The 26,532-nt window shown below is 37.4% G+C and overlaps 1 protein-coding gene across 1 annotated transcript in view; it reads right to left on the bottom strand.

Moving 5' to 3' along the window:
* Positions 1-26,532, bottom strand: part of VPS45 (vacuolar protein sorting 45 homolog) — a 70,800-nt gene that overhangs the window by 32,344 nt on the left and 11,924 nt on the right. The window contains exons 8-13 of the mRNA XM_032361185.1: positions 23,930-24,064; positions 23,370-23,483; positions 22,799-22,966; positions 14,040-14,198; positions 13,536-13,643; positions 12,625-12,746 (exon numbers count right to left, since the gene is read on the bottom strand). Of these exons, the coding sequence (XP_032217076.1) occupies positions 12,625-12,746; positions 13,536-13,643; positions 14,040-14,198; positions 22,799-22,966; positions 23,370-23,483; positions 23,930-24,064 (806 nt within the window). The remainder of the gene's footprint in view (positions 1-12,624; positions 12,747-13,535; positions 13,644-14,039; positions 14,199-22,798; positions 22,967-23,369; positions 23,484-23,929; positions 24,065-26,532) is intronic.

The raw sequence follows: 26,532 nt of genomic DNA, 5'->3' as shown, positions 1-26,532 counted from the left end.
TAGCACTGTGTAGTTTTACTGTGTTCTAATCTTTATCAAAATAGCTTCATAACAACAAAAGTAAGGGCCTCCTATTGGCCCTTCTGTAGATATCAACCAGAAGGAGACCATATCATTTCAAAACTGTTGCAGTTTGCCTTGTTTTTCTTTTCTCATGCCATCAAAAGAAGATAAAATTACTTAATCTTAGCAAGCCAGTAATTTTGTTAAATGACTTACCGGACGTTATTTAAAACTACAAGTAGAAGCATTCATTTTGGAGGTCATAGCACAAAGTTAAACAGAAACCTCTTTAATCGTACAGGTTTATGTATAAATCATGGAAAACCCCTCTACATTTCCTTTCTGTTTGTTTCTTTTTAAAACACCGTGAAGGGATTAACTGAGAGTATTTATTCTTATGGCACTTTACAGAAACAGAATCAGATATTATGGCCGAAATTAAAAATGTGAAATTAGAGATACCCAATAAAAGTCTCCCAATGATGAAGAGGTGGTTATTTTGCAAGTAATTAGGTAGAGAATCAACCATGACATTTCTGTGTGAAATGCCTGGAACTTAAAATCATGCCTTTAAACACTAAATTTACTTTTTTTTGAGAGAGAGAAAAAGAGAGAGAGTGTGAGCGCATGAGCAGGGCCAGGGGAGTAGGGGCGGAAGGGAGAGAGAGAATCCCAAGCAGGCTCCATCCAACATTGAGCACAATCCCACAACACTGAGATCATGACCTGAGCTGAAATCAAAAGTTGGATGCCCAACTGACCAAGCCACCAGGCACCCCACAAATTTACTTTTTAAGAAAAAACAAACATTTAAGACTACTTACTTGAAACAATGTATTTAGTACTACAATGCTTAGGAATTACCTACTGTTATATATTCTATAATCATTTTTACTATTTTATTTTTTGAAAAATATTTTATTTATTTAAGAGTGAGTGAGTGAGAGAGAGAACACAAGCAGTGGTAGTGGAAGAGACAAAGGGAGAAGCAGGCTCCCCACTGAGTAGGGAGTCTGATGTGGGGTTTGATCCCAGGACCCCAGGATCATGTCTGGAGCTGAAAGGCGGAAGCTTAACCGACTAAAACACCCAGGCACCCTAATTATTCTAAAATATACTATTTTTGACTAGATAAATGTTTGCATATAATATAAAATACAAAAGTGTATATACTATAAAAAAAAGTGAGTTTCCCTCCACCACGGTGCTCCTGCACTTCGGTTTCAATGTAGAGGCAAACACTACCACTTGCCTCTTATGTGTCCTTTCAGAGATATTATATATGTGTATATGTAAGTAAATATATGTATAAATACATATTCACAAACACATATACACACCACACATATGTACATGTACATATAGCACGCACGCACACACACACAGATAAAAGCATTTTATGTACATTGTTCCGCTCCTTGCCCTTATCTTGGATCTAGTATGCATTTTAAATTTTGGTGGATATCACCAAATTGCTCCACAGTTATCATTCCATCAGCAACTCAGGAAAATGCCTGTTTCTCCACATCCTTTCAGCACCATGTATTATCAAGGCTTTTGGTCCTTCTAAGCTGATTAAGTTGATCACTTTTTCTTCCTCAATATTCCTTCTTCACTTGGTTTCCAAGACGTCACATTCTTGGATTTCTCACTTCATTAGTTGCTCTTTTTCAGTGTCCCTTGATGGCTTCATCTTATCTCCCTGATATCTTAATGGTGGAGTCACTGGTCTTCCTTTCTTCTTCATCTACACTTACTCTCTAGATCTACTTTGCCCAATGTAGTTACCATTAGCCACATATGGCTATTTAAAATTTAAATTAATTAAAATAAAATAAAATAATCAGTTCCTCAGTAGAACTAGCCACATTTCAAGTACTCAACAGTCACATGTGGCTAATGACTACCTTATAATATAGCACAGATAGAGCACATTTCCATCACTGTAGAAAGTTCTATTAAACTTAACTGATTATTCCTAGATGATCACACCCAAGTTGTATGGTTTTAAATACATTTCTCTGCTGGTGACCCCAAATCTCTATCTCTGTCTCTCTTGCATAGAGCACTGCCTCCTAAATGCCAGGCTTAAATATCTATCTACTAGACATTTCTACTTGGATGTTTAAGAAATTTCTCAGTTCAAATTCCTTATCTTCCCCAAGCTTGTTTCACCTATAGCTTTTCCCATTTTAGTTGATGGCCAATCTATCTTTTCAGTTGCTTAGGATAAAAACTTTGAAGTCTCTTAACTCCTGTGGAATGAAGCAGATAAATCAGAGACATAGTGAGAGAAAGAGAGGGAGAAATAAGCAGTGGCCAGACCGCGGAAGGCCTTGAGTCTTATATGTCATGGGGAGTCACTGAAGGGTTTTAACAGGTTACTGTGATCAAATTTTTTTTTTTTTGAGATCCACAAAGCAAAGTTTAGTGAGTGACAGTACAAAGCTCCTGAAGAGGGAAGGGGATCCAAGAAGGTTGCCTCAAATTTGCTTTTTTGAAGGACAATTTTGGCAACTGTGTGAGAATGAATTGGGGGAAACAGGTGGGAAAAGCTGGAGAACAAAAGGCCACTGTAATACTTCCAGAAAGAAATACCAGGAGTGGAGAGGAGGGACTGGATATAGGAGACCAAAAAAATAAAAGGGGGGGGGGCAGGGGACTCTTCAATATTTGGTCAATGATTAAATGTGGAAGATGAGAATAAAGGAACAGTCTATGATAACTTTAAGTTTTCTGGTTTTGGTGACTAGGTGTAGTGGTTAAGGTTTGAAGGGAAAAAAAGCAAGATTGATTTCCTGAAAGTAAGAAAAAACATGTGTTGGAGATAACTGTGGAACATCTCAGCAGAGATGTCCACTAAACATTGAGGCCCAATGATTTCCCTGAATATAGGTGACAGCTGAAGCCATGGAAATAGATGAGTCTGACCTAGGGAGATCACGTACAGTGAGAAGAGCATCAAAAGACAGAGCTTTGGAGAGTGTTTAACAGCTATAGGACAAACACAATGAAGAGCCAGCAAAGGTAACTGAGAAGGAAATTGTCAGAAAGGTAGGAGGAGAACCAGAAGGGAGAGGCCAAGGGACAAGTGACTTTCAAGAAGAACTGAATGGTTAACTGTGGAAATGAACAGTGGGGTAATAAATAAGGTGAGGACTGAAAGAGACACTGCACATGCTGTTGTATATGAATTTGTAAGAGAAGTCTTGGTGTATTATAGTGGACTAAGAAGCCAGGATGCGTGGATTGACGAAGACAGTGACTTTGTCCAGGAAGCCTGACTATGAAAGAAAGGAGAAAGGTTAGAGGAACATCCAGGTTCAAGGGTCTTATACTTACTGTTTGTTTAACAGTAAGAGAAACCCAAGTACGCTTGTAGTCTGTGGGAAAGTAGTTAGATGAGAAGTTGAAAATATAGGAGGCAGGGAGAGAGAGGGAGCAAGCAAATAATCAATATAGGAAGGCTTCAGAAGAGATGGTAGGAGTCTAAAACTAGAGCACTGACAGAATGATTAGGTCTAAATAGGAAAAAAAAGGATGTATTTCCTTTAGAATGGAGGAAGAACATAAAGGAAGATATATGTAAGTAAGTTTATAAATATGGGGGCTAGATACTGAGGGAGTTAATGTCTGGCAGATTCATTTTTTTTCTCTAGGAAACACTGCTATGGGCTGGGGTGGGTTAGGTGATTTGGAGAAAATGGCAAACATTCAAAACTGATGTGGAGAAAGAGACAAAGAGAAAGAATTAAGGATGCATAGAAGTTTGGTATCTGGGAAGGCCCAAGTGAGTTTAGAAACAATGAATTTGTAGTGGCACTATTCTGTAATTGTGTGATTTCCTCTAGTATCATAGAGAAGTAGGTACCAACCTTAAAGCTAAATTATTAATCCAATAGTAATCTAGTGCTTTAGGCTGCAGGGAGAGAGGCTCTTTGTAGCTTACAGGAAAGCATTACCTGAATCACTGAAATACTCTACACCATCAAGGTTTTTTTTCCTTCAAGTCCTTGCCTCCAGTCACTGGCCAGCTTTCTCTTGCTGAGAAAGGTCATTTTCTTAGGAAATGTTTCTTAGGAAACATTTTCTTAGGAAATGTTGCATGATTATGATAGTAATGTTTTTCCACTGAGTATGATGAACTCTAAATTACTCAGGTACTGAATACTCAGGCAAAATACAGGTTCTCTTTTTTTTCTCCAACTGATGGTGTTGTTTCAGTTCTGACTAATCTTTCTATGGAAGGGGAAAGGGAGTAACAGCTAAAACCCAAATTCAGCTCTTGTCAGACTCTTCAGGGATAGACTTTGTAAGGGGATCAACGAAGCCACATTTGGCTATAATTTTAAATATTGACAAGAGTCTCTGCAACCTTTATCATAGTATTACCCTCATGGATAGATACAATTTCTTTTCAACACCAAATTTCAAAGAATGTCAATTTTTAATTCTTCCCATTATATTGGTTCTAGAGGTACCAATGAGCTGAGATAATACTGACATCTTAAATATAGACATAATTGGTTTAATATTCATTAAAGATGTGGAGAATGGAGAAAAAAAATCCAATGTTGCAAGAATGTGCTACCAAAAAGACCGAAGACATTCTATCAATTGTTTGGTCTGTGTTGTAACTATCTGGGTGTCAGCCTAGGTGGAGACAGAAAAAAAAAAAAAAGGCAGTGGCGTTCAGGAGTAATAAAATCCTCAAAGCTGAAATGAAATTCTATTCTCAGAAAGTGAGTATTTTTTTACTGTGAGATTCCATATGCAATACTCTTTATGTTGAGGGGCAACCCTAGGCTGACACTCATTATGCAGTTTACCTTGAGTACATACTCATGAATTGCATAGATTATTTAAGAAGAAGGGAAGGAAGTTTCTCCCTTGCAGGGACGGATGAGAGGAAGCAGACAATAACATTTTTGGGCTCCTGATCTGGGAAGTCAACGAACTTGGGAAGTCACACGAACAAGGATCATCCTGGAAAAGAGATGGGGCTTCTCTACAGCTGCCCTCTCCCCACAGTGTGTTGGAAGAGTACGTCTGTCTCTTGCGGAAAAGAAAGGCAAGCACTGGGAAGGAAGAAACTCAAGCAGGCTCCTGGAAGACCGCGAGAACTCTATCCTTTAGTCTGATAATTCAGGGTGCCAGAGTGTTTTCATATTACTGGAGAGCGGAGAAAAATGTCGCAGATGGTAACTGTGGGTGTAGGGTATATTAATGTAAGGACAAAACTTAGACACTGGGATAGACTTACAGCTTGGCTTAATTGTGTACCTAACAAAGATGACTGTGTCACGTTTGGTCATGAAAACATTAATAAATGTTTTCCTGAACCTCCTACTACTTATTCAAGCTGGCTTAAGGAGGAACATTGATGGGGAAATTAAAAAAAAAAAAAGACAACCAACCCTAACGTTTTTCCTTTTCTTTCCTTTCCCTGGTGAATTTTAAAAGTAGATGTTCTGATGAGGCCAATGGCAAAATACACAAATCATTTTTACACAATGACTGAAACTACGTGGAATACACAAGTTCAATTCTTTGTACACATGTTCCTGTGCTCTGCAATTCATTATTGCAACCGAAAGCATTAATTAACACAGGCAGCATACATTAGATAGAAAACAGCAGCCAATTCATGCTGCATATAGATATACAAGGACACCTTGAGAACTCAACCAATTTATATCTTGTTTTATTAAAAAATTTTTTTTCACATATAAAAGTTTCGTAAATCATTACTTCTATAAATGAATAAACTAAGTAGAAAATATTACACTTTTAAGAGGCAATATTTTATCTACTTTGTGGACCATTACACTTATGGCTAAAATTAAAATTTTTGAGTTCTTAGAGATAATAAAGATCTAATGAGCATTTACAGTAGGAGAACAGGCTGATGGAAAAGGACTGCTGTCTTTATAGAAACAAAATGAACTGCTGCAACAAGATTCCACTACATTTGTGTAAATGTAAAAAAGTACTTCCTTTTTGAATTGACTGTGGAATGCCTGACCAGAGAGCTTCCGTTTTCTCGCCAAATGTTTGAGTTGCTTGTTTTTATGACGGACAAGGAACAATTCTGGAGTAAGAAAGAAAAATGAGCCTGCTAATAAATAGGATAGGTGGGAGTCCCATCTGCAGAAGAAAGATCAAAACTCAATTTGTAGGGACGCCTGGGTGGCTCAGTTGGTTAAGCAGCTGCCTTCGGCTCAGGTCATGATCCCAGCGTCCTGGGATCGAGTCCCACATCGGGCTCCTTGCTCCGCAGGGAGCCTGCTTCTCCCTCTGACTCTGCCTTCCACTCTGTCTGCCTGTGCTTGCTCTCGCTTCTCTTTCTATGACAAATAAATAAAATCTTTAAAAAAAAAGAAAAAAAAAAAACCTCAATTTGTAGATATGGTTATACTGCCAAACAGGTTAACCACATATTTAATAGCTAAGGGCTAAAACAATTCTATAGGCGTTCCTATTTTCAAAGTTGTATTCTTGCCACATCTCCTTTGATACTTCCTCATAACAACATAAACAAGGAATTCTATCGTGATGAGACTTAAATTATTACAAAGATGACTAAAATCAATGACTATCCTCAAAGTGATGATCCAAGACAATGGCTAGAACTGAGAGTGAGGCCAAGGGGATGTAGAGCCAAAATACTATGGAGCATCACTGGCAAACTGTAAAAATCCAAATTTTCTGGTAACATCAGCCAAATTTATTCTCTTGTTTAAATTTTCCAACTGTAAACCTTGTCATAGCAATGGTTACAGATGCCTACATGAGAAACTTGACACCTATCAAACACCTGTGTTAAATATTGTGAAAAACCCAAATACTATAAAACCTAGTTCTTACGTCAAGATTATGATACTTAATACAATTATCAGTATCTAATGGGCAAAATAGGTATGTATACAACTAACTACTGCCTCAATATCCAGAGGTAGCCACTATTAACACTTCCTTGTTCTTTCCAAAATATTCACAGTATACATAAACATATGTGCGCTTGCATATATATATATATAAAACATACAATGTATATATGTACAGTTGAGCAGACTTGCTTATATACACATGTGTATTTAATAGCTTTTATGCTTAGACTGGTTTTTTTTTTTTTTTTTACACAAAAGGGATATTATAGCATTCTGCTTTTCTATCCAATGTATCTTAGGAAGTTTTTAGATCACCCCATGAAGAGTTCTGCATTTTTTAAGAATGCATAGCACTGTACTATAATTTAGGTTACCAGTCCTCTATTGATGGATATTTAGCTCGTTTTGGGTTCTTTTTTTTTTAACTGTTACAAATAATGTTTCGGTAACTATCCTTATTTATATGTCTTTGTGTACTTGCACAATATATCTAAACAGCAAACTTATAGAAGCAGAATCGTTCAGTAGGTCTCTTCCAGGCCTCTGCGGTCTACCTGCTGTTAAGCAGGGCCAGAAGGTGGCACAGGTACCTTCAGTGTTCCCTCCTGTTGTTTCGCAACCAACTTTGCTGCCTTCTTCAATGTCTCCGTTATGTTAGCAGCTCATGATGCAGTTGCACTCTTTTCTCCTGACCTCCTTTCCTGGTCACTCTCTTATTCCCTGAAGACTTTAGCTCTGGTTTACTGTCCTCCTTGTCACTGCTGTTCCTTTCAGAATTTTCAGTGACTTTCACATTGATGTGGATTACTCATCTCACAGCCTGGTCTTCTCACCCAAGATGATCTGTTCTTCCATCCCACATAACCAACACCCGTGATTATAACATAAACTCTTTTACTATAAGCATTTGCACTGTGACATCTTGAATTCAAGATCTCTTTCTTCAATAACCACCTCCTCAACTTCTAATTCACCTAAACTAATACTTCTATAATATTCCTTGACCTCATCAAGACCACTAATTCACTCAACAATACTTTATCTACCATCCAATACCCTCCTTCTGTTTTCAATTCCCCAAATCCAGGCTGAGCCTAGCTACCAGCCTTATCCTCATTTAATCCAGTATAGCCAAAAGTTACTGGAGAAAACCACACAACTAGGTTCATGGGCTCTATTTTAAAGATTTTTGTTTACTTTTTTATTGATTTGGGGAGGGAGGGGCTGAGGGAGAGGGACAAGCAGACTCTGTACCAAGCGTGGAGCCCACTTGGGACTAGATCTCAAGACCCTGAGATCATGCCTTGAGCTGAAATAAACAGTCTCTCACTTAACTGACTAAGCCATCCAGGCATCCCACTATTTTAAATTTATGACCATAAAACTCAAATGGGCACTCAATTTGGCTAGAAGTCCTAACTACATTTCCTTAGTAAATTGAATTCCTGGTCTGCAAGATGACAGTTTCGCAATGTTTCCTCTCTTTTTACCCACTACCTTGCTGGTAAGTAGACGGCGTATTTTACTGAGAAAATAGAAGCCAATCAGCTTAGATGGTCCCATATTCTCACCATCAAAATTGTTAAAAAGAAGTACTTCTGTTTCTATCAAAGGCTCCTCTGCTTATGCTCTGGATCCCCTACAGACTTCACTTGTGCAGTTCCTCTTTCTCTTCTGCATTTTCAATTTTGCTTTCTTTAGGGTAATTCTTATTACAGTCTCATCAGATATGCTCTAGAATCTCTTTCCCTTGAGCACACACTCTCTCCTAGCTACCACCCATCTCTCTGACACCTTCATGCAAAATTTCCTTAAAAGTGTTACCTACATTTGTTATCTCTATTTTTTTTTTAAGAGGGGCAGGCAGAGAGAGGAGGAAGCAGGCTCCCTGCTAGCAGAGAGCCCGATGTGGGGCTCGATCCCAGGACCCTGGGATGGTGACCTGAGCCGAAAGCAGGGGCTTTAACCCACTGAGCCTCCCAGGTGCCCCTGTTATCTCTATTTTATCTTATATCCTGTAACTGTAATCTGTTATAATTATTTCCAGTCTCGTGGAAACTAGGGAATAGGTCACCAGAGACCTTCATGTTGCCATATCTGATGGATTCCTCACTGTTTGCAGCTTTACCTCAGAAGACCAGACTCAGGTTACCACTTGCTTCTTGGTCTTTATGACACTACGCTCTCCTGGTTTTCCGTTTACCTTTCTGTCTCCTCCTCAGTCTCCATTTCTGGCTCCATGTATTCCACTCAATGCTCAGTCCTGGGCTCTCTTTTCTCTTTCTATGCTCTCTCCCTCAGTGATCTTATATATCTTATATCCCATAGCTTTATATATCACCAAAATCTTGTTGACTCCCAATTTATTATCTAACATTTCTACTTGTTACCTACAAGTTGTATATCTACATCTACAACTTAACAACTTGATTCCTGCCCTACTCCTCCCAAATCTGAGAGTTATTCTTGACTTTTCTCTTACTCTATGGTAAAAGGGTAAAAGTATATAGTCTCTTTAGTGGAGTAGATGACTCTATTAAATAAGTCTATTGATTCTTTCTCTCCTAGCCTCCTTATCCAAACCTCTTTCATTCCTTACCTGGACTATTACAACTGCTTCCTAAACAGTCTCCCTACTTCTATTTTTGCCTTCAAAAATCCATTCTAGGGGCACCTGGGTGGTTCAGTGGGTTGGGCCGCTGCCTTTGGCTCAGGTCGTGATCTCAGGGTCCTGGGATCGAGTCCCACATCGGGCTCTCCGCTCGGCGGGGAGCCTGCTTCCCTCTCTCTCTCTCTCTGCCTACTTGTGATCTTTCTCTGTCAAATAAATAAATAAAATCTTAAAAAAAAAAATCCATTCTAAAACCAAAAACCAAAAACCAAACCCCCCCAAAAAACCCAACTCTCTCTAGAAGGTGATCTTTAATAAGTAATTCAGTTCATGTCACCTATATGCTAAGCTCTTCAGTGGTTTACTCTGACATTTAAAATTTAAAACCCTTTTTAAGACCCTATGTAATCCAGCCCCTACTTATTTTTTCAACTTATTTCCTCCTTACTCACTATGCCCCAACCACACTGGGTTTCTTTCTATTCCATGAACTTGCCAAGTTCTATCTTCAAGGCCTTTGCTCAGATGTTCCCTCTGCTTCGGATGCTTTTTCTCTTAATTGTTCTGTGATTGGCTCTGTCTTTTAATTCAAAACTCATCTTTTTTTTTCCCCCCCAAGATCTTATTTATTATTTGACAGAGAGAGACACAGTGAGAGAGGGAACACAAGCAGGGGGAGTGGGAGAGGGAGAAGCAGGCTTCCTGCTGAGTAGGAAGCCTGATGGGGGCCTCAATTCCAGGACCCTCCCTGGGATCATGATCTGAGCTGAAGGCAGATGCCCAATGACTGAGTCACCCAGGTGCCCCTCAAAGCTCATCTTAAATAGCATTTCCTCAGAGAGGTTCTCTCCATTAAAAGCAGCCCCCTGACCTCTATAAAGTTACTTTGTAGCTTATTTCTTCAATAGTACTTATTTCATTCAAATTATATTCTTTGTTTGTTTACTAGCTTATTGTCTCCTTCATGTAAGTCCCTTTAAGGGCAGGTAACCTGTCTCTCCTGTTCTATTTCCCCAGCATTTACAACAATTGTTGACATACTGAAGACACTCAATAAATATTTGTTACATAAAAGGATGGAGAAAAAAAAAAAAAGGATGGAGCAATTGAATTATTAACTATATTTTATTTAGGTAATAGTGACAAATGCTAACAGATGCTGACAACTGATAAATGTGCATTTTGTTGGAAAAGCATCATTTTGAGCTTTATTTGGAAACGAATCACCCAAATTAGAAAGGTTTGCTGTTATGAACTAACATACACAATATACTTTTTTGGTGGGCTATGGTGTCTCTTTAGCAATACATAACTAATTTCCTGTTTGATAATTCCTAAATGAAATTCATAAAAAAGTACTATTTTTACTTTTGTCGTACATTAATTAGAAGGTCAGTTAAAAGAATGATACTGTTTTTTGAAAAGCCTCTATGATAGGTAAATAGCTTTAGGCTAGTTTGTGTACTTTTCACTTAGCTGGTATTTCTGAATCTTGACATCAAGGTCCTTAAACATTTTATCTGAATGAATGTACAGTCTGAATTTAACTCCAGATATTCTGCCTCTCAACCTTGGATTTTTAAAAATGTTTTTAAGATTTTATTCATTTATTTGACATAGATCACAAGCAGGCAGAGAGAGAGGAGGAAGCAGGCTCCCTGCTGAGCAGAGAGCCTGATGTGGGGCTCGATCCCAGGACCCTGGGATCAAGACCTAAGCCGAAGGCAGAGGCTTTAACCCACTGAGCCACCCAGGCGCCCCTCAACCTTGGATTTTTTTTTTTTTTTTTTTAAAGATTTTATTTATTTATTTGACAGAGACAGATCACAATTAGGCAGAGAGGCAGGCAGAGAGAGAGAGGAGGAAGCAGGCTCCCTGCTGAGCAGAGAGCCCGATGCGGGACTCGATCCCAGGACCCTGAGATCATGAGCCACCCAGGCGCCCAACCTTGGATTTTTTAAAAGATCTTTCTTTTCTGTTCTGTTACCAAATTTGTTTTGTTTTTTGTAAAAGAACAAATTGGAAAAAAAAAACATTTTATCGTATGAGTCATCCTTTCCTTTCTTCAGAAGTTTATTATATATATAAAACACTATTCTTCCAAGACTCTTAGGTTATGATTAGCTGAAATAATAGAAGAATTCTACCAATAGTAATAATTCACACATCAATCTATCCGATAGGATTCTATTACATATATTAGGCTTTTTGTAATATGTGGTCCCAGTTAAAAAAAAAATACATAATATAATTTGTAACAAAGTAGACTTTGAAAAAAAAAAAAGTAGACTTTGTGCATATTTAAAATTTCAGGTTGGTCTAAGTAAGTTGATCTGGAGTTTTCTTTTATTAAAATTGACAGACAGGGGGACCTGGGTGGCTCAAGTGTCTCTCTTCAGCTCAGGTTATGATCCCAGGGTCCTGAGACCGAGCCCCACATCAGGATCCCTGCTTCGCAAGAAGCCTGCTTCTCCCTCTCCTACTCCCCCTGCTTGTGTTCCCTCTCTCACTGTGTCTCTCTCTGTCAAATAAATAAATACTATCTTTAAAACAAAACAAAACAAAACAAAACAAAACAAAACAAAACCTGGCAGACCACTGAATTAAAATGACAATTAATTGCTTCCTTCAGTTAATACCCCAAAAGCAAGCCATCCTTTGATTCTGTGTAACAAATGGCTTCTGTTAATTAGGTCTCAGTTGTATGCTGGCCACATTTGGCAAAGTCCAGTCCTCACCAAAAATAGTAACAACCTGCTCTGGAAGGCAACCAAGCAGCAGATCTATATTTGGCTGTTATGTTTGAAACTCCAAATATTAAATGCCATGGAACTCAACCTTAAATGGCATAAATAAACTCATCTGATACCAAAGGACAGAATACAAGTATTTGGGATACTTCAAAACACCTGTTTCTTTATTCCAAAAGAAAATCCTGCGGGCTTAGCAGGTGAATTTATATCTAACCCTGACACACGTAAAACCAGAAGATTCTCAAAACTGAAACAACAGTGGAAGGAGGAGTAGAGCAGCAACATCTTAGTTGTTTCTTACCATACTCCACATTTCCTATATTATTAATATTTCTGGTTTTCATTATTGATATCTTGGTTATCTTACCTGTCTCTGAGTGTGCTGGGGCCTAGATAAGGGTACACGTTTTCCTTAAGCTTGCCTTTGATGAGATGGTCCAGGGTCTCATGTAGGAATGGCTGATGTTGAGTATACACATTTTCTACTCCCTAAGACAGGGGAAGATGATTCTTATATCATTTTCAGGAAACTTGGAATATAACAGTTAGTGATACTCATGAGAGAAGGACAGGCACTCAATAGGGATTTCACAGGATGGATTCAAATGGGAATTTTATGGTTAAATAATTTAAAATTTTCTTTTCATCAATTAGAAATGTTCTAATCTCATAAAAATACTTTTTAATTTAAGCCTAGCTATTATAAAAAAATCTCAAAAACGGAATTGCTTAAATTTTTTATCATTTTTTCAGTGATTCTTACCCTTTGTGAAAATGTTATATGATAGGTAGAGCAAGTAGGAGGAAAAGACCACATAGAAAAGGAATCTGGAAACACTCAAGAAAATGGAAACATTTCTGGAAATGAAGGAAAGGCTTGCAGATTAAAACTATTTTTCTTTTTGCCATTTTAAGAAAATAGTAATTTTAAAAGAACTACAGTTGTTTGCTTCATCTTTAATATCCTTCCAAGAAGACTACCAAACAAATCTTAAATGATAAACAATGGAGTAAAACAGCTATAACTGACAGAACTGTTTTCTACTCTGGGATATTTCCTGGAAATATTCTATTATTCCCTGTTCAGCTGTTTGGTCCAATGCTGATACTGTTCCAATACAGAAAGCATTTGGGAGGACGTCTGCTTTAATTTCATTTAACTGACATAGTACTAAATCAGCAGCAACCCTGAAGTTACTCTGAAGATCTTATTTATTCACCCTCAGATGCAGGGGCCTCCACTGATTCACATTTAGGAGTACAGAGAACATGCCATACCTTCAATCCTTTGAGGAACTGCTTGGTAATAGCCACTGCATCTTTGGGGCTGAAGAGGTCACTTCCTCTGACCCGTTTACCACCATATTCAACTACTGCAGACACAAGCTATTAGGAAAAAAAAGGGAAATCACCTCTTACTGCTTGGGGATCAGGAAACTCACTTCATAAGAAAATGCCTTTATTAAGGAAATGAAGATATGAGAGGACAAAGTTATATATTTCTGGAAGTAAAAGCATTATGGGGGGGCGCCTGGGTCGCTCAGTGCATTAAAGCCTCTGCCTTCGGCACAGGTCATGATCCCAGGGTCATCAGGGAGCCTGCTTCCCTTCCTTTCTCTCTGTCTGCCTCTCTGCCTACTTGTGATCTCTGTCAAGTAAATAAATAAAGTCTTAAAAAAAAAAAAAAAAAACAAACCCAGTATGAGTTCTCATTTGTCAGAGCTAAGAATATAATATTCAAGTTGCTAGCTATTTGGTGGGGATTAATATAGAAATGGTTACCTTTCGATACTTCTCAGAAACACCTTTATTCCTGAGGTCCATCATTAGTCCTGGTAGGCTATTGCTGCTGTGTCGCTCATAATGTAGAGCATAAAGCATCACCAGGCGGGCAGCATCAAACTCTGTCACTTTGGGGTTCTGCAGGAGCCTCTTTACATTCTGAAAAAAGAAAGAGCTGATATTTATCCCCCTTCACCTAAGTGATGTATAAGATCTTAGGTCTAATAATTATTGAATGGCGGTGATGCACTGGAGTTCATGACTAAGATAACTACTACGGCAATGTACAGGTTATAGGTTTAGCGTTAGTTTCAACTACAAAAAATTGAATGCCTTTGCCTAAGGTAAGAATTAAACAAGGAAAAAAATTCCCATTGCAATTGCTTTAGGACAAAAATGAACTTAACTATGGATAGTTCCTTCTTTCTTTCCTTTGATGAGACAGTCTATGGTCTCAGGTGGGAAAGCCTGCAGCTTCCTTGCTGAAACAAGGAACATATACCATTTCCACCATTTCAATCAACAAAGCACATAAAAGAACTGACCCACTGCCTTGCAAAACTACTGCTTAGCATTAGTGACTGACCAGTGAAATGGGAGACAAGTTGGTAGAGTTTTGATGGGGCTTAATCTCCAAGAACCATCAGATGTAACAATATGTCTCCTTATGGCCTTCAGAGATATGAGTATGTAGCATGTAATCTCTAAACTGAACACCTGTGATCCTAACAGGGCAGGTATTGACAGCAAAGGAAGCCAGACAAAATCATTTAGGTTTTGCCAATCCTCACATTAAGGAACTTCCCCATAGTATAATATTTATGTTTATTATGCAGCAGAACAAATTAATTCAAGCCAAGAACTACTTTGTTATTCCCTTCCAAGGATAAGGCACTATGCCAGGCACTGGAGGGGATAGAGAGGTGTTAAGACACAGTTTCTGTCCTTAGTGAGTTCACAGACAAGGAGGTATGAAACAAGAGGAATGAAACAATTACAGCCTATTCTGCTACACTTCTTGAATGCACTTTAACTGTACAAGATCATTAAATATGGGAATGGTGTCAGTTTAACACAGAAGGTATAATGGTTTATATGCAGTTTTTCCAGCATATTAGTATTAAGAAGGGAATAGGGTCAAGCTTCCTCTTAAAGAGGAAAGGACGTAAATCCTACACAAGGGTTTTCTGCAAGAAGTAGCTGGTTTTGTAGCTTGAAGTACTGTTGTATTTTCCACTGTATTAAGCTATCTTGGGAAAGGGCAAGTGCAAATAAAATGGACGCAAAGGTATTTTTCTGAGTTAAAAAGCAACAAAATGACAGTGAAAAACTGACTGATATTCCCATACTGTATTTTTAATTTTGGTGAAACTAGTTTGTATGAGAAGCAGAAGTTTTTCTGTCCTTACATCTTGAAGAATAAAATGTAAATCCCAGGAATAAGGAAGGCTACAAAGGATGGACAGAGTATATTTCTAGGTGCAATGCCTGTGGAGATTTAACTGCACTAAATTTTTGTTAGGATTGTCACTACTTTTATTAGGGCTTTGATTACAAAGTTATATAGATTTTTTTTTTTAGTTACATAGATTTTAAGTGACCTGCTTATAAACCTATTTTCCCATAACACTTGTTTATTTTTAGTACATAATTTTACAGAATGGGAGGAGGTTTTACAGGAAAACATATGTGGTATTATAACAGAAATATATATATGCAGGGGGGGGGAAACCCAAGAAACAGAAAGAATCAGCACAATGCGGGGAAGGGGACACAGAGTGAAGAAAAGTACATCTGGTTCCTGAGGAGCCAAGAAAGACTTCATGAAGAAGGTGACATTTACAAAAGACCCTAAAGAATCAGTTAAGTGTTAGAAATAGTCTGGGAGACTAAAAGAGGAGATGCTCTTAACAGGAATATGGAAATCAGAGAAAGGAATGGGTTGGGTTGAAAGACTGGCAAGAGCCTTGGAGGGCACTAGAGTCTGAGGACATACATCCTCCAAATGGAACTTTACAACTTATGAGCTTTCACATACCTGATCTTTTTAATACTTCACAACAACCAGGCCTAGTGTTTAAGAACTCTTCTGTTCACACTAAAGAGGACTATGATGACATGGGGGAACCTCCCAGGTGGCTCTCAAGTAGGAAGGTCTCTGGGTAGGATTTCTATTGTTGCTTTTCTGAGCGACTATTTCCCTAGCATTGTCTTTAAGGAATCAAAAGGGAAGACATTTCTCTTTTTTAGATTTAAACCCTACAGTCAAAAGAATTTCCTTACTTCTTTTTTCTTTTGCAGTACCCTTTCCAGAGCAATCACAGAATACAGACTATTTAGAATATCTGCTCAAATTTGCCACTTTGTGTTTCTATCATAATATGAAGAAATTTCAGAATACAAATTATCAAGTAAGAATACCCTATTTCTTATGTCTCTCAATAAACTTAGCCTAAGTTTAAAACATGTTTTTTTTTTAATTAAACAGATTTTAACTTATTTGACAGATCACAAGTAGGCAGAACAGCAGGCAGAGCGGCAGGCAGAACGGCAGGCAGAGAGAGAGGAGGAAGCAGGCTCCCTGAGGAGCAGATCCCAGGGTCGATCCCAGGACCCTGAGATCATGACCTGAGCTGAAGGCAGAGGCTTAACCCACTGAGCCACAGGCACCCAGTTTAAAACATCTTTAAACTGGGATCTCTTTTGCCACTTTTTAAATAGCACAATGTTTCAATTCCTGCCCTTGGGATCACTCTCTTTTTACCTTACATCTACTCAGTTTCTCAGATTTGCTGAAACCACACAACTGGTACAGGGACAAAGACTGCCCCAATCAGTCTGCACCCTTCTTGTTCGCTTTCTAACTACTTTCACTCGCATCTTGACTCTTGGTGTTTCCCAGTAAAGAATACACTTGTCTTCCTTGAGATCTGGTGCTTGTATTTAGAGTCCCTGGCTTGACTCTTCACTCTTTCTAGAGGACGTTGCGGGGTATGATCCAAGATTATTTTGAGTAGATTACTTTGCTTACTTTTGATCCCATAGGACCCAATCCATGACTCAGGTCAGTGTTCCAGCTAGGTTTATCTATTTACTCATGAAAGGAAACATGTAGGTATAAGCTAAGTTCTTTCTTCTCGTTCGGTTATATACGTCCTTGAAGAAGGGCATTTTTGTTTGACTGGATCCCTGACTTAATTTTGAACATTTCACTCATGGCTACTTGACTCATCAATTTGACTGCCAGTGGCATACGTTATATTGACATTCCAGGGTACTAACCGGACAAGAGGAGAAAACAATCCGAGACTTCTAATTACACAGCAGGTATTTATATGTTGGAAATATGAGTGAATTACATAATGAACTATTGGTTTCTCTTTTCTTATTAAATTTTCCATAAGCCTTGAAACTTTCAAGAGAGAAAAGTACATTTCACAATACAGTGGCCGAGTAAAGAGTGAAAGAAAACTATTGTCCTCTTAAGAAGATAGGATTCAAACACAGAATTCACTGAGTTCTAACATTCATATATGCCTAAACAATGAAGAGAAAAATAAAAGCAAGAACTCATTCTCTGAAGGTCAAGTTTCAAAAAGGAGCTAATGCTCACTCAAAAAATATCAATTAAAAAACAATTCTTTTCTGTTATTTAAAGATCTTTCCATTGTTTTGGGCTACTCTTCTGTTTTCTTCTGCCAAAACTATGATGAAGCAGCACAAGAACAAATTTTTATAAATTACAGATGAAGTCACAAGAAAAAATAGTCTTTATTATTTTTTGTTTTAATTTGACCTCCAGAACAGGAACTCTATCTTGTTGTTATCTAATAGCACATAAATGTAGTAAAATCATCAATGAATAACATTATAAGCCAGCAGATTAGAATAGCAAGACAAAACTGGCAGAAGCCTTCAACATGCTGATATGATAAAAAAAAATGAGTCTAACAGTTTGAGAGAACAGTGTTAGTGGAGAGCTTATCTAGGAAAAATGATAGAAATGACAAAAAGTAGGCAAGACCCAATTCTACTGCCTGGTAAATACATCTGAGTCAGTATTCTTTTCCTTAATGACTAGTCAACATAAAATTTAGCTTTATTGTAGGTCTTCTGCTGGTCAACACTGTCTGAGAACACTGCAAAATGTTAGTTTAGAGAGAAAATGATCATTTTTATCCTCAACTGGTCAAAGTAAAATTGTCATCTCAATATGTCCCAAATAATTTTCTCATGATTTTATTTTTTAAAATTTATTTATTTATTTTAAGATTTTATTTATTTATTTGACAGAGAGAACACAAGTAAGCAGAGAGACAGGCAGAGAGTGGAAGCAGGCTCGCTGCTGAGCAGAGAGCCCAGTGCGGGGCTCGATCCCAGGATCCCAAGATCATGACGTGAGCCGAAGGCAGAGGCTTAACCCACTGAGCCACCCAGGCGCCCCTCTCATGATTTTAATGAGAAGCAGAAAACCCTTCTGAAATCAGGGAGAAAGAGATCTGAGGTGATGCGCAGATTAGAAAACAATGTCCTGGATGTCATAAAGAAAACAGAATGTATCATCAAATAATAATACAGATAATGTGACAGTTATTACTTATTGAATGTTGTAAGAATCAGGTGGCATATTAAGTGCTTTACACATACTAGCTCACTGCACCCTCACAGAAATCTTTAAGTACTGTAATTTTTCCCCATTTTACAGACAAAAAGACTAATAAAATTTTCAAACCCAAGCCATCAAAGTCCCAAGCTCTTAGCCACTGCTCTATACTGTCTCAAATAGAACTCTTCCTCTTCATTTTTCTAACAAGTATTTATTGAGTCTTTACTATGTATCTTTAATAAGATGATTTGAGGTCTTTTACCCAAGGTCAGGAAAGAAGGATATAAAAATAGTTCTTCCTTCTAAATGAAAAGCCATGATATGACACACAATGGGGGAAAACTGCTTAGTTTCTGAAGATGTATCTCTTCAGGGCATGAAAAAAAAATCTTCCTCACTGATCAAATGAGTCTTTTCCAAGGCTATAGATATATTTTAATGATAGAATGTTGCAGTTTGGTTCTAGTGAAAGTTCTAAATCAAAATTTAGTTAGCCTGCAGGATAACTGGTTAGAAGTGGCAGCAATTTATAAGTTACTTTTTAGCAATATGTGAATTTTTTCCCTTCATCATGATATAGTTATTATTCAGTAAAGCAAACGTCATCTCTCCTCAAAAACCTCAATTCATTACTTCATGACGTATTATCATCTAAGGTCAAGCCAAGGAATGCTATAACCCATCTAGGGTCAGGACCCTGGCATGTACTCATTATCAAACAAAAGCTCCCTTTATAGACTATTTAAGTCATGTTGCCCAAGAAATCCTTTATGGTGGGGGAGTCCAAATCAACTGCTCACTGTAAAACCCGAGTAACATGGGCAAGAAAACCTTCAAAGGATAACTTTTTAAAATATAAAGTGGATTACAAATGGAATTCATATTTTAAAAGTATTTTTTTTCTTTTAAAGTGAATAAGAAATATTCATATTTCTTATGAGTTAAGAGTTCAAGTACCCAGGCAAGGAATTATAGTAACAGTAACCTTGTCTAACTGCTTTTTGTATGGTAGAGAGACACAAATAAAGATACTAAAACTGGCAGGTGGTTAAGTTTGGTTCTATTGTTTGAAAGGGAAAAATAAAAGACAAAGAAACAGAAGGAAATTTATATTTAATTGTAATTATATTTAATATGTATAATATATATTATGTATAATTATAGGACAACATTTTGCTTTATTTAATAAATTAGAAAAGAACATTTTTTTTCTTGGAAAAAATAAATAAGAAATTTTCATAGGGGGCACCTGGGTGGCTCAGTGGGTTAAAGCCCCTGCATTCGGCTCAGGTCATGATCCCAGCATCCTGGGGTTCAGCCCCACATCAGGCTCTCTGCTTGGCAGGGAGCCTGCTTCCCCTCTCTCTCTACCTGCCTCTCTGCCTACTTGTGAACTCTCTCTCTGTCAAATAAATAAATAAAATCTTAAAAATAAAAAAAAAAGTTTTCATAGGAATACTTCTATGAGGCCCACAAAACTGCAAACTGTTATTAGTAAGTACTGTTTCAAGTAAGTTGGTCAAGTTAAACAGACTGCCATCTTTATAAAGGAATACTACTTTAGTGATTTAAAAGAATGAATGTTTGGGTTCTGATCTGGAACAGTCTCTGAGATACATGGTTAAGTGAAAAAGCAAAATACAGAACTATGTGTAAAGTATGCTGTTATTTGAATTTAAAAGAGAGGAAGATCCACTCCCCTAGATTTGCGCATATACAGAATAACTGTAAGGATGCAGGTGAGACCACTAACAGACTGAGGTGTTTTTTTTTTTTTTTTTTTTTACAGACTGAGTTTTTACTACATACTCTTTCACCAAGTACTTATATCATCTATCTAAGAATTAGAACTCAATACAATTTAAAAAATAATAAAATCGGCCTAAAAGTTCTTTGAAAGGATTTAAGAACACAGGGATAATATTCAAAGTGTTGACAAAAGTACTTTTCATAAAGATAAGCAAGTAGAATCTTTAAAATTTTCAAACTGATGGTGTTTTCAGAGGAAATCTTAATAAACATAAAAAAGTAACGAATTCTAAATCCCAGTAAAGACCTCACTATAACTAAAGCAACCACAGGTGGGTAGATTTCTTTATTTTAGCTACACGATATATTTAAAGCATTATGCTTAGAGGAAGGGAATCAACATTTACCAAGCACCTACAGCATGTGAAGCATTTTACAGATCTCACTGAATCCTGGTAAGAGTCTATTAGTTTGAAATCTTTATCTTTGAGGCTTGGGCAAAATAAGTAATTTTTTTTTTTTCCTCCAAAAACTTTGGTATGTAGAGACAGGATAAAAGCCAGGACAGTTTGGCTCCAAAGCCTGTGTTGTTTCCATTATATCAGGCTGGTTTTATTTTATAAAGTCAAATCGAATTGCAGGAGGGAAAGAAAAAGACTAAGTTGTAGAATACTGGGTCCTATTAATAAGAAAATGCACTTCTTATGGTCTTATGGTGAGTGCTTTAGAAATGACTACCTCCCAAGGGACTCTCATTCCCAAGTGACTTATTGCGAGTGATACCACAATGTCATTTCATCAGGAACCTTGGAATTATTAGATTTGTTCTGTCTAGTTACCCTTGTATCCAATCTGTTGCTAAATTGTTTTCTCCCTTTGAACTGTCTCTCAGATTTGCCCTTATGGAACATTTTTAGTACTATCACTGTGAGTCTACTACCCTAACCAGTTTTTTCACCTCCAAAGCATACTTATTAAATTTCCTTACATACTGCTTTGACTTTCTACATATGGCCCTACAATGGATCTCTCTGCTTATCTCAGCAAGTGCAAATTCCTTTTACAAGCCTCTTCATAAACTGGTTCCTGTTTACCCATTCAATTTATCTCCTATTTCTCTTCCACACCCACTCTCCAACAGGTCACAGTTTATTATTTTCTGCATACTTCAGCCTCTTTGCTTTTGCTCTTATCCCTGAATGAAATCCTCCCCCAGATTCTATTCATTCTTGATGGTCCATCTTAATATATTACCTCTCTACGGAACTGTCCCTGATAACCTCAAATCTAATTATAGTCAGCATCACAATATTTACTTAATTAACTATTACCTTGAAACACCTCATAAATGTTTCTCGTGTTTGTTTTTTTCCTTCAACAATGCTGTAAATTTCTTGCGGCAAGGTTCTGATTATGTTCCTTTTCTTCTAAAATGCTCTGATAGCTCTCAACATTTTAAGATTAAAGCCCAAAGTCCTTTCAATGGCCATAATCAGGCCCCAGGCTATCTTTCTGGCTTATCTAAGACCATTCCTCATCTTGTACCCTGCACTAGCTACACTGCACTGTTCTCTGTTCCCTTACTTTTCTCCCCTCACATATCTGCCAAGAATTTCCCCTCTTCTCTCTGGCTGGTGCACTTTTACTCTGTTTGGTACCTTCCTCCTTATTTGTCCAGACCCAAATCTACTGTCATTTTCTTCAAGAAGCATCACCCTTAGGGGAAACAGTTTTCCTTCCTCTGTATTTCCATATCCCTTTGTAAATACCTCTAGTATCATAGCACTTACAGCATGGTAATTCCTGGTTTAAATTTCTTTCTTCCCTACTATATAGTGTGAGCTCTTTGAGGAAAAGGATGGTATCTTTTTCTTCTTCATACTTCTGGATCCTTATAGCACAATGTACATGTAGCAGGCATTTACATGTTCATGGAATGAAGAGCAGGTGCACAATAATAAAAGACTTAGTGCATTTTAACATATATTGTATCTTTAAAATCCTCCTTAAAACACTGTGAGATAAGTATCATTACACCTACTTTACAGATGAAGAAACTGGCTCAGAAATTAAGCCAACAGCTCCAAAGGTCACAAAGCCAGAAGGTGGCAAGTGGCTAAAATCCAGATCTTCTGATTTTAGTCTAGTATTCTTCCTAATAGATTAGGATGCCCTCCTAAATACCCAGTTAACTGCCTGAAACCTTTGCTATTGCACATTATTCTTCTCCTGTGGTTCCTGTATCGATCTTAAATAAAACTAATCTGTGTTCTTGACTCAACTCCTTGTCAGATTATAAATTCCATTTTGGTGAAGAAGGATTACTTGCCTTTGTATCTCTTGCTCTGCCTGGCACAGTGCCTTACACATAGTAGGTGCTCATCAAATTGGACTGAATAGATACCTGGAGAGCACTAGAATGGTCATTTTGACAGGCCAGTTCTTGCTCAACTTCTGAAACCTCCAGCAGATTCCGCTCACTGACCAACCGGGACAGCTCTCCAACCACTGTCACATGCTTTGACACAGTCCCAGACATCTTCTTAAACTGTGGGTAATTTTCAACAAAGGCCTGCCATGGGAAAAAGAGCAATTGGGGGTTCTGTTATTTCTTGACTGAGGACAGACTTACATGAAGGGAAAAAATAAGCAGGAATTGTTCTGCCCAGACTAAGGCATCTACGACTTTCAATCCCATGGCATTTTGTTTCTGCTTTAAGAGAGAAGAACTGGTACATGTCAGTAGACTGACCCTTTAAGTAGTCCAAATGCTAATGAAGAATGGAAAGAAGTACATGGCTTGTGATGAAGTTTCCACTATACTGTTTCCTAAAGAGAAATAGTATAGAAAATTGTCTCAAACCAAACAAAATGAATCAAGTCAGAAATCAGACTGAGAATATTCCAGAAATGTTGCTTACATGAATAGTTCCAAAGTCTTGCATGTTAGTCATCCATGAACATGTTCAATTTACCTTCATGTCTGCTATCGATTCTAGTTTTTGCTGTTCTTTTGGTTTCTTCTTCTGAAAGTCTTCCATGAGATTCTTTATATTGCTACCAATCTCAGCGAAGTTCAGGTACATATTCTGTGAAAAAAGAAGTTGGAAACACAATTCTATCAATGAGTCTGATTTTCAGGCCATTTAAAAGAAGAAGAGAAAAAGAATCCCAAAGGCAGAATCAAAGAGCAAGAAAATTCCATTATAATGACCAAATCTGGATATTGGCCAGGACACTGGTGATGAATACCATTACTATTCTCACAAAGGGCTATAGAAGGGAAGGAAGTAAATAAATTGGGTTCTAATTTTAAAAAAAACAAAGCTAAATATGTGATTTCTATGAATAAAAAAAACACTGTTAAAGGGTCGGAATCCAAGTCTTCCGGCTTCTCTTGAGATAGTTTATCTACAGGATGCGCCTATCATCCTTCCACATAAAATCCCTTATCTGTTCTCATTCTAACAAGTCAATACTGGCCTTCTTACATAAAAACAACTAAAAACAATTTAAAAAATTTTTAACCACCTACGTTAGCATAGAATTCATCGTTTTCAGCAGATAGGACCACCTCTCTTAAGTCTTTACTGATCCCCGGCACTCTGGAAAGATCAATCCGATTGTTGTTTATGCCCAGTAGTTCATGGACCATGGCCTGATATGTCCACTAAATGAAGAATTGTGACAAAAAAATTGGTAACTGACAAAACATGCAAATAGTAAATGTTCAGGAAAACAAAAATGGATAACATTCTTAGCAACTAGTCTTCCTTACAGAGTTTCTTTATTTAGTTCAACTTTTATTAATATTTTGTGTTCTACTAAGCATTAAGACTCATAATTTAGTTAAACTAAAAGTCAAAATACTTGTAGATTTTACACATTCGGAAGAAGGGCAACAAGATTAATATTCCCCATAGAAAGAAAACAAATTAGATCTATCATTAGCTTCAGTTTTTGCCTGTGAATTAAGAGTATATTTTTGGCTTCAGAGATAGGGCTATATTGGTACTGCAGTTACAAGCTGTACCATTTCCTGTACGCTTCTGTGGTTTTCTGCAGCATGAGAAGTGTGTTCTTGCAGATCTGAGTGGTGCTATATTTATCCTGGGAACACTAATATTATCAGAAACCAACCTTGTGAGTTGATCAAAACACACATATTCGGAAGCTTCGCCTCTGAATCCATTTTATTTCATATTTTTACTTAATATGAATTGTGAAGAAAGATTGGTTTCCTTTTTACAAAATGTGAACATATTTGGTGAAAATGGAATGGGGAAACCCCAAATTTTGCCTTCTCACCATTTATGGAGAATGGGTTCTTTTTAGTCATAGGTCCATTATACAAAACGAAGTATTCTCCAGCAAATTAGCTTCTAAATCTAGAATCTAAATGCTAGAAATATTTATATACTTTTACTTCATCTTAAGCAAACTAGATTTATTAAGAAAGAACGTAAGGTTATAAGAGAAGGTGCTTCATTTCCTAAAATACTTGCCAAATGAATCCTTTAAAAGGCAAGTTTCAGGGGCGCCTGGGTGGCTCATTAGTTAAGTGTCTGACTCTTGGTTTTCGCTCAGTTCATGATCTCATGGGTTGTGAGATCAAGCCCAGAGTAGGGCCCTGGTGCTCAGCGATGTGTCTGCTTGAGATTCTGTCTTGACCCATCTCCCTGCTGCACGTGTGCACATGCACTCTCTCTCTTTCTCTCAAATAGTAAATAATATCTTCAGAAAAAAGCAGTTTTGTGGGAGCACACAAAATATGTATAACAAAATATGCTTCCACACAGCATCCTGTTCATGCTTCTACCATTAGTACTTATTCTATTATTAAAATGATCAGTTACTTCTCTCCCCATCATGAGCTCTTTGAGAATTGAGACTGCATCTTTTAATCTTTTACCTCCAATACTTTTTTTTTTAAGTAGGCTGCACACCCAGCATGAAGCCCAACACAGAGCTTGAGCTCATGACCCCGAGGTCAAGATCTGAGCAGAGATCATGAATCATTGAATTGACTGAGCCTCCAGGTACCCCATTACCTCCAATACTTAACACAATATCTGGCACATAATAGGTCTTCAGTGAAATTGGTTGAATAAATGGTTGTTTTTCTTTAGAAAATAGATTTATAGGCATTCGTTTAACTTTCCACTTTTTTATATTTTCAAAACTTCTTGAGTGAACATTTATTACTTTGTATTTTAGGACTATAAGGCTGTCCTATTATAGAGAAGCTGCACTCCACAGCTACGGAGTTCTCCTAGCATTAAAATGAAGATAAGCTGGGAAGAAACTGAAATATTAACTATGTCTTTCCCTACAAATTCAAAGTCACTATTAATAAAGCCTCTACTTTGTATGAAGTACTATTCTTATACTTGCAGAAGAACAAACACAGTAAGACAGAGTCTGCCGTGAAGGACTGTGTGAAAACAACCAAAGGTACAACATGGTAAATAAAGCAAAGGACATAAGAAAGATAAAGTTCTGCAGTAATTTTATGGAAAAAGAACATGTCTGACTAAAAGAATAAAAGGCTTTAAGGAGATGTTTTGAGTGGTTTTAAAGGAGAAGAATATTGATAGGTGAAGATAGGGAGAGAAGGTATTTGAAACATTCCAGCATTTAGGCATAAGTCACAACATGAATAAAATGATGACCAGAAACCACACAACATATCTGCACAGTAGTGAGCTGTAGGTTAAGGCTGGGCTCATACTGTAAAGGCTCTTGGATGCCAAGTTCAGGAATCTGTATTTAAGCTAGTAGGCAAATGGGAACTAATGAAGATTTTTAAGCCAGAAGTAGTAAGATCAGAACTGTTCTTTAGGAAAAATGATTTAACAGCATTGTGTCTATGAAATCTATTAGAATAGAAAGAAATTAAAAGAGGGGAATCAAGGCCTGTTTCAGCCATCTTGGAGCCTGTAGAGGTCTGCTGGGAACAAGACTCCTAAAATAATAAATATGCCTGGACGGCTATGGTATAAGGCCATTTTTGCTGGGTATAAGCAGGATCTCCAGAACCACAGGGAGCATACAACTTTTAAAATTGAAGGTGTTCATGCTCAAGATGAAACTAAGTTCTATCTAGGCAAGAGATGTGCTTATGTGTACAAAGCAAAG

The sequence above is a fragment of the Mustela erminea genome, chromosome 10, assembly GCF_009829155.1.
Source record: "Mustela erminea isolate mMusErm1 chromosome 10, mMusErm1.Pri, whole genome shotgun sequence".
In the NCBI taxonomy this organism is placed as follows: domain Eukaryota; kingdom Metazoa; phylum Chordata; class Mammalia; order Carnivora; family Mustelidae; genus Mustela; species Mustela erminea.
The sequence above is the reverse complement of the archived record's forward strand: the minus strand, read 5'-3'. Positions and strand labels throughout refer to the sequence as shown.